This window comes from Stegastes partitus, unplaced genomic scaffold, assembly GCF_000690725.1.
Source record: "Stegastes partitus isolate 25-593 unplaced genomic scaffold, Stegastes_partitus-1.0.2 Scaffold2578, whole genome shotgun sequence".
In the NCBI taxonomy this organism is placed as follows: Eukaryota; Metazoa; Chordata; class Actinopteri; family Pomacentridae; genus Stegastes; species Stegastes partitus.
In genome coordinates, this window is record NW_007580309.1 from 23,480 (window position 1) to 35,021 (window position 11,542).

At 39.8% G+C, this 11,542-nt stretch overlaps 1 protein-coding gene across 1 annotated transcript; it reads right to left on the reverse strand.

Moving 5' to 3' along the window:
- Positions 1-70: 70 nt before the first annotated feature.
- Positions 71-7,783, reverse strand: LOC103375397 (ADP-ribosyl cyclase/cyclic ADP-ribose hydrolase 1-like). Its single transcript, XM_008305659.1, has 10 exons — positions 7,467-7,783; positions 6,987-7,108; positions 6,758-6,881; positions 5,554-5,680; positions 5,327-5,462; positions 3,932-4,014; positions 3,712-3,785; positions 3,528-3,620; positions 2,964-3,050; positions 71-2,115 (listed from the first exon to the last, which is right to left on the reverse strand). The coding sequence occupies exons 2-10, from the start codon at positions 7,090-7,092 to the stop codon at positions 2,016-2,018; spliced, it is 930 nt and encodes a 309-aa protein (XP_008303881.1). The 5' UTR covers positions 7,093-7,108; positions 7,467-7,783; the 3' UTR covers positions 71-2,015.
- Positions 7,784-11,542: the final 3,759 nt, after the last annotated feature.

The following is an 11,542-nucleotide window of genomic DNA, read 5'->3' on the forward strand; positions in this document are numbered from 1 at the left end:
TACAAGTAAAAGTGATGCATTTAAAAGTTTACTAGAGTTAAAACACAAAAGCATTTATTTCAAAGCAAAGTGAAGAGACCTTTAAAATAAATAAACAAAATAATATTGATATACATTTATCGGACAAATGCGCTAATATGTTTGCTTATTTATTAAGCAGTGGAATAAAAAGCACAATAGTTCCCTCTGAAATGGTGGAGTACATGTTTAAAGCAGCAGAAGTCCAAGTAAGTTTGTATCAATTGGAACTACTTTTACTTTTAATAATTAGTGAGCAATTCAGATCAAAACTGCAAACATATATGAAAATATAGCAGTTTATATGATGCATTGTTGTACATATACGCTAAACAGTGGAGTAGATGAGTTATTAGCTCCATTTCACCCAACAACAAATAACATTTAATTGCAAATATTTCTGTGGTTTTACTTTGTGCACTTTTAAATCTGAATCATTTGAAATTGAGTATTTGTGTGCAGAGAGTAATGTCATTACCTAATGCATACCTCTTTCACCACTGCCTCTAAGAAACAAAAATAAAGACTTTTATTGTGAAAGGCCCATATCTAGGACATTAGGAATGATGAGGTTAATAACAGACACATAAAAAGATAAAATATGAATGATTAAATATATAACGATTAAACGAGCCTGCCCCCAATGGTACCAACCAAAACAACAATACTTCAATAACAGCAATAAAGCTATTTAAAGTTCAATAAGATGCATTATCTGTACATTGCACTTCCTTGTGGAGGGTGTAAATGCTCACTAATGGACGCCTTTAACAACAAGACAACAAAATAAATGGTAAATAATTAAATAGGCTACATTATATATTTTTGCAGCTCTAAATTCAGTTAAACTTCAAAATCTGAAGTGTAAACATTCAGATATGAACCCACAATAGATCCATCAAACGTGCTTTTTAATAACTTACAGTAACCACAGTTCTAGATACAGACACCTTCTGATTGGCCGCAGTGCAATTCAGGATGGAAGTTATTCAAAAAAGCACAAAAATGTATGCGTGGTGCAAGCATAAACATGTCCACGATGTTTTGTGTCGAGCGAGTAAGTGGGTTAATAATAGATATGCTGAAGGATGTTTGTGGGCTATAATTCAAAGGTCATGAAAAAGCTGTCAATAGCGAACGTGTTGAGAAACGCCACAGAGCGCAAAGCGAGGGAGTCAGAAGTAAAGGTTAGCCGCTCCAGTAAACAGGTTTGTCGTCCCAGTTTTTATAACGACTTAATTGCTCAGTAATACAGGCATGTCTAAGATGTGTCCTACTGGAATGACCTCATAAATAAATAATAAATGAAGTGGCAGAGTAGGCGATAAGTACGTTATGGTTCCAAGATCAGATCAAACTCCAAACTGTGGTTTCGATATGAACGGGAAACGGCAAAACAAAGCAAACAACTCAAGTTTCATGTGGGTGTGTTCCACCCTGAAGCTTTATATTCATGAAAGCTGAGCACGCTGTATTGTGATACTTGCTACTGAAACCAACGTTTTTAAAAAAATATTCTCCAAACTATCACAGAATATTTTAATGTTCAGGGCTTGCACTGCATCCTCTGTGATCTTTGGTCACCATAAAAACAGACAGCACGACAAACTGGTGTTTTAGAAATTATTATTATTATTATTATTAACGTGCTTCAGAGCCCCACTCATCACCAGCACTCATCCAAGCAGGTTTTTAACCCGACAATATCTGACCACCAAAGGGGCTGTGTTCAAATAATTTCATGACTGATCTTTTGCACCCAACACAATCCTGCTGAGAGTACGCCCGGAGCTCTTGGAAAACAGACACTCAGGGTTTTTCTGCAAAGACTTAATCTGAACACACATCTCATTCAAGAAATCATTGGAGCTGCCGATCTCTGACCTTTGTCTCGAGATGTCAGCATTCACAGTGTCGGCTGTTTGCTTATTTAACAGTGACCTTAATTCCACCTTCACCCAGTATAAATACCAGCATCAGACTACACGGAGTGGCATTCAGTCGGACGATATGCTCGTTCTGTGTTGGAGGCTGTTTGCACACGTCTGGCAGGACGACTGCTTGGGGTCCTGGATACACTGAAGGATCATCAGGGTCCTGTGGACAGACATGATTACTGTTAATTCAAAATGCTGTCATCAGAAAGTTGATCTTTTAACAAATGTGATATAAAATGAAGATGTCACGATACATCTATGTAGCTAGCTTAGCCCTTAAATTGAACAATGATAAGTTTACTGCAAGTGCAACAGTGCCAGATGAGTCTATTAAAGGCTTAAAACGACTTGTTTTAGTCAAAATATCCACAATGTTGCAACAGCGAGTGAATTCTGTGTCATGTCATGTTATATTCCAGTTGGTTGTAGAAGCAGTCGAACTGTTAGAATTTACACACAGCCTACGCAGGTGGCCTCCATCCTTGTAGGTTATTTTTTGGGCCTTTTTTTTGGCCTTTATTTGACAGCACAGTGACGAGAGAGACGGGAAAGTGGGGGAGAAGAATGGGTGAAGGATCTGCCGTAAAGGGTCTCGAACTCACTACCACAGCGTTGGGGACTTTAGCCCCTGAACCTGAGACGCCAGGTCAACCAGGTGAGCTGTCATGGCGCCCCACAAATGCATTTTTGAGGGCCTAAACATGCTCAAAAACTTGTGAAATTTGCATCAGAACTGGCGAAAAATGTGATATTTTATGGGTCCTAATGTGGCTCCTTAGCACCTCCTACACACTTTGTAACATCCACTATGGCCACGACGTTTCACCTACAGCTACGATTTTTGGTAGCGTATTTAAGTTTAAACCTCCAAATCATCCATCACCAATGTGTGTCCAATGGCAATCTAAACCCATCGTCCTGGATTGACGCCCGAGGTTTCTACCACTTCCCTGTTATAAATCTCTCTAAAGCCACAGCGGCTTGAAGGGGCCTCAGGATGTCACTTACTGGTCGTTGTCGGTGCAGGTCCAGCGGAAACCTCTGGACTGGAGGATCTGGATCAGGTCCACAATGGATCCATGACTACATGATTCTCTGTGGAGGAGAAGAACAAGTGTTATAAACTGTGAAAATGATGTTTAAAAGGATACTACTTTCTGATAAGTTACCATTTACTATTATTTGCCGAGTATAATGACAACATTTGTGCTCCCAGACTGTGGAAGATGTTCCTGTTTGATAAGGTTCAAATCTACTTTGTGGTCATTATATTTGGGTAACAGTATCGCCTTGTCATTTTAATTATAAACGCTGGATACTTGTGGGCTTCAAGCTTTTTAATAAACCATAACGATCGCAGTTTATATGGTAATAATAAATGGATTTTGGTCCATCAGTCCTGCTGAAAGAGCGAAAAATATTCATGTTTTGGTGAAGCAATGATCTACTGACTATCAATAAAGTCATTATTTATGGCTCATGACTGCTTAAATAACAGTAGCTTATCACAAAGTGGTCCTTTTTGTATAGTAACTTGGTGTTCCTGGTGGTGTTTGCTGTTTTTGTGCTCACATATGGGGTCCTTTTAGGTCGGTCACCACCTTAATGTTGACATAATCCACCCTCTGAGGATTCAGGTTGTCCAGTTCAACACTTCCAAACATGCTGTGAAATTTTTTAAATAAAAGAAGATTTTCTTTAATATATAGTCAAAGAAACTGACAGCAACGCATCAGCATCGTTCACTGCTTCCTACCTTTTCCTGTTGAAGGCGTTAACAATAGATCCATTCAGTAACACAGTGATGTTTCCGCACGCCGTCTCTGCAAACTAACAAATGGATGAAGAAAATCACTGGAGAGCAATTGTCCCGCTGCCGGTTTTGGAGCGGTATGTTGCAGAGGAATGACAAACAGCACAACTGTGTGTAGAATGTCATGATGGAAGTATTTCTGCAGCTGGGACATTAAACTCACATTTTGCGAGGCTTGTCTCCACAGAGAGTAGACTGGATGGTTTCTACATGCTGACCAGTTCGGACAAGAGCTGAAATCAAAACCTGTGTCAAATTCACATGTGTCGTTACTTGAGAGATGAATTAACAGTAACAAAAACAAGTTGAAGGTGACATGCACATTTGTAATAAAAGTCCGAAAAGGATCTAAAAAAAACATTTGGGAGCACAGCTGCAGCTGCCTGAGTGATGATGTTTTAGCTAAATCCCAGTGCTACCGTATGATTTCCAGATTTCTTCATGGTAAAAATTCCCAAACATAAATGTCTCCATCATTCAATACACATTTTTTTTTTGTGACTTAAATACGAACAACAATCATTACACAAATAGTTTGATATCATGTCTATATAGTGAATGTGATGCTATAGTTGGCAGCTGGTTAGCTTAAATATGAAAAATGCCAGGAAATGGGGGAAACAGCTGGTCTGGCTCTGTCCTTAAGTTGCAAACTCAAGCTACAAGCAGCTGTAACGCAAAAATAATTAACCCTTAATATCTACTTTGTCCACTATGAGCACAAACAAGTGAGCTCTTCCTGCTGTTTCATGTATTTGTGCTAAGCTAGGCTAAGCTAACTGGTTGCATATGTTAGTTTCAGATTCATTAAACAGGCGAGCGTGCAAGTTTATTTCAATATAACTTTTTTATATTATTAGCAAAGAACATTCTTTGTACTATTTGCACTATTTTAAACTTAAATACTTGAGATATGTATTGTTTGTAGAATTAATCTTAAATGTGACTTGCTAATGTTGATGGCTAGCTCTTAGCATTAATAATAGCACTACATTAACATTTTAAATGGTGCAGCATTTAAATATAAACAGTATATGTATGTACTAGTGATAGCCTGAACTATAAAACAAATGTAAATGTAAAAGTTTTTAATTCTTTAATTAATACATAATTCATGTTTCATTTTGTCTTTTCTTTATTTTGATTTCATTTTGGTAAATATTAGTAGACTTAAATGTTTTTCTTTTGATAGACGAGGTCACTTGATTTGTTCATAAAATAAAAAAAAAAAAGAAAAGAAAATGGAATTTATATTTTATATTTGCTTTTATGTGATTACTGATTTAATACAGTGGTTCCTTCAAGGGATCATGATACATCTCAGGGGTTGTAAGATAATTAATTAGACAGGAAAGAAGACAAACTGTTTTTCTGCTACATAAAAATAGATTTTTTGTCTTTTCTCTTTTTTTCATTTGAGGAAACAATCTGTCTTTGGTGAACTTGTGCACATATTCTAGATATACACAAGGTTTATTGAAGTTTCTTTATCAAAAACAAGCATTGTGGCACATCTTGTAATCGTCTCTGTCTTGTTTAAATCTGAAAAACTACATACCCGAGTCCTCGTCTTGGCCACACCAGATGAGGTCATTGAACATGTAGCCGACCAGTGTGTCCTCCAGCGTCCAGAAGTGCCGGAAAACAGCTGCGTAGCTGTGCATCAGTGTCCTGGTTTTACTCCAGAACAGGAACTAAACAAAAAAACAAATTTGAAAACAAAGCATGTTAAAGTACAGAATCAAGTATCAATGAAAAATGAGCTCAAACAAAAATACCACTCACCCTGTTGCAAGGCCAGATCTGTGGCATCACATTAAACATCTGATAATAATCCTCCACTGAGACGTTACAAGAAGACTGATGGACCACCGCCTCCTCAAACTGTCTCCAGATCTCCTCACAGTCGTAACTACACATTAAACGACAGAGATGCAACAATTAGTCAATTTAAAATGGAAAAGAGTACAAATGGATCGGCAGCAATTCTAAAAAGCAGAATTAGTTTTGACACGTGTTATTTGTACAGAAAAATAGGCCAAAATTCTTGCGTGTACACAGTTCTGAAACATGAATATTTACTGGTCTTTGGGGGTTTTGTTGGACAAAATAGGACATTTCCTCCCTTGAGCTCTGAGAAACTGAGATTTTTCACCATTTTCTCACATTTAATAGCAAAAATGGTTCAGAAATTAATCCACTGATTAACTGATAACAAAAGAACAATAATTAGCTCTGATTTCAAAGCACATGTGCCACGTTTGGGGGGGAAAAAAAATGCTTGTTCTGCAGATCACTAGTATGCTTCCAACTGTACAGACGACATTTTGAGCTTCATGAGATTTATGTGATGTTTCTCATTAAATTTAATGCCAATTAAAAGCGTGACCAACAGATTGACAGTTGATATTACGTCAATTACTGGACTGTAATCCATGAAGGCCTCAGCATGAACAGCCTGAGCAGAGGTTTTGACGCTTTGTTTACTTGTGATGAAACGGATTAACAACAAATGACATGTGTTACAAATGACATTGAGTTAAATTACAGGTAGTCGAGTAACATAAGAAAGAATTCTCAATTTAATAAAAATGTATTTTCATGCAAAGGATATCAGTACATGCTCTTTGTTACACAGTAATAAGCTCTTTCTTTCTTTCTTTCTTTCTTTCTTTCTTTCTTTCTTTCTTTCTTTCTTTCTTTCTACAGAAGCTAAACCCATAAGAAGAAAGAAACTCATTCACTGAACACCACATCAAAACTACCCTTCATCTGGACTTCAATACTGGCCTGATAATGTGCCCGCCAAAACTTTCTTCTTTTTTTTTCATTTGCAGAAGCTCAAATCTTTCAACTTTTGATGCTCAGTTCACATCAGAGCTAAGCTGTGGATTCATGTTTCAATGCATCAAATGTGCATCAAATCTGAGGCCCGGTCAAGGTTGCAAAATGCTGTGACAGGATAAATAATGGTTGCACGGTGCCTTACCTTAAGCTGGGGTTGACTATTGTGACGTAGGTGTAACACCTTCCAACCACAATGTGTTTAATGTTGGGGGTTGTCCCGAGCTGTGCCCTCAGTTGACCCTGGCACATCTGAGCCATGATAAACCCTTTGAAATAAATACAGAGAGAATAGAAACGATGTGATCTATTACATTTAGGAGTGGCACTACGAAAGACAAAGATGCGGGTGAACTTTACGAGGAATTACTTACATATTGTGACGCTGACGGCGACAAAGGACGCAGATGTTTTGGAGGAGGCGACAGCGAGACCCTGGACCGCCTCATCGCTCCTCTGAGGAGATGCGTGTTTGTACATGTTTCAATCCGCCTGGCTGTGGATGAGAAAATAAGGTTTTATGTCAGGTTTCGGATGTGGCAGCGGGCCAGCAGGTACTTTCCCTTAGAACTCACAAGATGTGTGTTTAGTTCTGTGTGATTGACTGGAATCTAATTATCCTGTGGCGTGTATAGAACTCCTTCCCACGTTTGTTTTTTTTTTATTCTTCCAGAGCTGTCGAACTTGGCAACACTCCTACACCCTCCAGGAGATGGTTGACCTTTAGACAACAATACAGCTTCTTGCATTTGAAGGATAAACCCAAAACCCACATCACCAATTCTAGACTACAAAGGGTAGCGCATGCAATCCAAATCTGCTTTGCAATTCAGTGACAGAACGTAAATGCTCACCGCTTTCCATGCAGAAGGTTAAGCTGCAACAAACGGCTCCATGGCTGCGATGGTAAACGCTTGGCCCCCCCAGTCTGACTTCAGCCTAAATGGAGTCCCGTCGTGGTGTGATGCGACGTGTACCCTCCTCTAATGGTTGACACGCTCGACGGGACGCTCTTCATAGGTCGACGAACGCGTCTCCTTACCAACCCGGAGACGTTCTTAAAGGACGGATGAGATAAGGTCGTTTTTTGTCTTGCAGAGAGTGGATCCACATGACTCCCATTATGGTGCCGCTAGGAATCCCCCTGAACACAGTGAGCGCTGTTCTCCCGGAGCCTGTTGTGACAGCTGGAGAACAGTATATGCGTTACTGTATTTCTTAATATGCGACATAGATTCAGCTTCTCAGGCTTCATGTTTGTCTCGAGATTAGCTGAAGGTGTTGTGTGGCATTTGCTCAGCTGTAGGCAAGCAGCTGATTGAGGTTTTATTAGCAAACGTACAGACATGGCATGGAAAGAATTATTAATTTTCAATAAACCTCTGTATTAATGATGAGTTCTCGGTTTTGTTTGAGTGCCACTGCAATGCCTTAGAGGGCTTTGCAAAATGTTATTTTGATTAAAAAGCAGCAGCATGTCTGTACCGTATAAGATCAATGTTAGAGGTGAATGCAACAGTTATGTAAGACTGGGACACTGCAGCTACTGCAGAATTACTGCCAGTAATCGTGTACTTTGACTGGTTTTAGTCAGATATTTTCACGCAGGTCCTGGATTTTAAATAGTGGATCATTTCATTGCATACTTTTACACTTTTCACTGCTCATGTGCATAAAGAACTGAGCAAGTTAGTGATTCTTAAATGTTAGATGACAATCAATCAGGTTAGTTTGCAGGTTGTGTTTGTCTTTTTGGCTGTGAGTTACTGCAGAGAAAGTATGCGATTAGGTCATTTGTAGCCATTAAAATGTTGTTCTGTCTGTTTGTGAACCACTTCGGTCCAAACCAAGACTGTTTAAAAGAAGGCGGCGTAAACCTGCATTAATTCTCAAGCCATAATGAGTTGATGGTCTTAATTACTTCAAGCGTTTCAAGCCTCAATAAATGCAGCATAATGTTCATTTTGTCAATTACAGTTCCATGTATGTTTGTGTACAATGTCAGTCTAAGTAATCGGAACTCTTTTTGGGCTTTTAAAACCATTTCATCGCTCCTCCAAAAGGCTTCCTCAGTTCCAGCTGACAGGTTGGGAATCCCTGGAAATTATTCTCAAACCCAAATGACCCCGAGACGAGACGGCTCGAGGTGTGAGCGGTTGTGAAACCGTGAGGTGAAGGAAAAGTCAAGGTGTTAACGGTGGTTCAACTTACAACACAGTCCAAGTTTATTTTCCCTGACGGCCTCCTGGTGAACTTTAGTCCCATTTACGTTGTCAGTTGGCCCCATGTGAATAAAGAGTAAAACAGCAATAATAACAATCTTATTGTATTTTTTTCTATTTGTCTTTTAGGCATTGTGTTTGACTTTGTTTTATGGGTTGCTATTTTTAAACAAACAGCACTTTGGTTCAGATCTTGCTGTTTTTAAATGTGCTAAGTGATGCAGGTTATGTTTCTGGCCACCTTGTGATTGACAAGATAATATAGTTGTGGCACAGTGGCGACGTCAGTTTCTTTAAATACTGTCGATGATGCTGATTAAAATATCTAAAGAACTGTTTGATGGATCGCCACTTAATTTGTTACAGAAACCCAACCTTCCCTCTATCGATTTAATGTGAAATATTATGTCAAAATGCCAATTACTGGACGGACTGACATGAAATCTGCTGCAGACGTCCAAGGTTTTCCTTTGCTAATAATCAGACATCCATACTACATTAACTGCACTCAGCTGTGTGCTTGTTAATGAGCAAATGTTTGCATATTAACAGGAAATAAGACAATGAACAGGACAGACATCACATCTACTAAACACCAACACACTTGCTTTGTCATTGTGAGTGTGAGCACAGATGTAAATCCTCGGATTAGTCTTAGTTAATGTAGGAGCTACTTAAGCTTCAGTCACAACCGGACGCACGACTTTTGGGATCAGACGTCCTTTGTGGATTGTGGGTGCCATAGAGGCCGTAGAGGTAAAGGAAAGGTTGCAAGGGCTCCGTCACAAAGGCGCAAGTCTGCCTTGCGAGTCGCAGGGGCGATGTGAATTGTCCGTTTGAGCAGGGGTGCTAACTGCAAAGTGTGATTGCTGTGGAAATTGTATTCACTTCTTGAGTTTGTCTTGCCACCAGCATACGTGGCACACACTCACCGCTTAGGAAAAGACAGGAACACATGGTGAAAGGAAGTCACACTTGCCTCACACAAGACGACGTACTGACAGCGGACGTCAGCTTGGTGTGATTTTCGAAAAACAAAACAAAAACAAAACAAACCAGAGACACTTCAGCGATCAGGTGATAGGTGCTCTTTCTATCTTTCTAAATTCTGTTAACATACTGACAGGGTTTGAGCTAAAGGTCGTCCCATCATCCTGGGGCGCTAAAAAATAGATCTGGGACGATACAAATTGATTTCAGGACAAAAGTTAAAACTATATAACAAATAGTGATGAAAATCTGTATGTGTGTAAATGGTAAGTGGTCTGCACTTATATCGCGCTTTTTCTACCTTAGCGGCACTCAAAGCACTTTACAATGTTTCTCATTCACCCATTCACACACAGAGCGGCCATGCAAGGTGCTGCCTGCCACTGGGAGCAACTTCGGGTTCAGTGTCTTGCCCAAGGACACTTCGACTGTGGAGGGGGCGGGGATCGAACCACCAACCTAATGGTCAGAGGACAATCGCTCTACCACCTGAGCCACAGCCGTGTGTGTGTGTGTGTGTGTGTGTGTATGTGTGTGTGTGTGTGTGTGTCCAGCTCCCGTTGGTCTGCTCAGCTTGTCTCTGTGTATCAGGCGCCAGTCAGTAACTTAACTAACTCTTAAGTGATAACAAGAGGACACTCAGGTCATAAACAGTGAAGTCAGAGCAAAAGGGACTCTAGTCTCTAATCTTTTCACATGGAAGGGAGAACATCATGCTGCTGCTTCAGACGTTAAAATGAACTCTTGTTTGCAAAGAGGTAGATTAACTTAAAGCAATACAAAGCTGATTATAATATGGTATATCCATTATTTGTTTGAAGCAATAGAAGATCACTGGTGAAACACGGGAGAGCGCCGTGAGCACGCCGTTTATACTCCTGCATTGGGTGACGGACGCCCACTGTGCGTTCGATTTTGTTCATGACTTGTGAGTGCGTGCTCCATGCTTAACACAAAAGGGGCACTTGCTCCCTCATTGCATGCAATGTGCATCTTAGACGACAGATTTTCTTCCCACAGCACCTTAAAAATTGCACATCTCACTTGCAAACTAACCAAGTTAAACTTGTGGCGTCGCTGTTCTCACATAATTTGTTGAATTTTTTTGACATGTGCTTACAGGTTGTCTGCATCTCAAAATTTCAGAGGACGGACTTGCGTGGCCATGCACGTTATTTGGACGCAGACGGGCCGCAGGAGCCTGTACGGCCGGTTGTGTCAAAGGAAATTATATGTTTCACAGTGTTTCACAATTAACGGTTAAAACATTTCAACATATTCAGCTGAGTGATGAGTGTAGGAGGAGAGCATCCTGCATGAGACACCGCTGTCTTCAGTAGACAAACTGTCATAACATCAGATTGTTATCTCACTGCTACTAGAAAAATGTGAATTAAATATTTAGGTTGAAATGGCCTGATTCCTGTCAGCACTCTTAAAGGGTTCTGAATTATACTGGTTCACTTGTACACTGAACAATATAAAGGACTTCCCATTACAGCATCACATTAAACCCTGTTTTAGTTAATATATAGGCAGCATCCGCAAAAAAAAATTTAAAGAGTAGAAGAGGAGTAATTCATATCAAACTGGCCTGTATGAAACGAGGCAGCATAATGTGCTCTGAGCTGGAGGACTTAATGCGTGCCGAACTGTTGCCAGACATCTCATTAGCTGCTCTAAGAAGATGACGACTTGGAATTTGGAAAAAAAAAAAA

Bases quoted from the DNA above. Each gene is read 5' to 3' on its own strand.
- LOC103375397 (XM_008305659.1), bottom strand. From the start codon at position 7,092: ATGTACAAACACGCATCTCCTCAGAGGAGCGATGAGGCGGTCCAGGGT. The intron at 5,681-6,757 runs GTAAGGCACCGT...TTTAATGTGTAG, and splicing joins ATAGTCAACCCCAGCTTAAG to TTACGACTGTGAGGAGATCT. The intron at 3,051-3,527 runs GTGAGCACAAAA...TCTCCTCCACAG, and splicing joins GACCTAAAAGGACCCCATAT to AGAATCATGTAGTCATGGAT.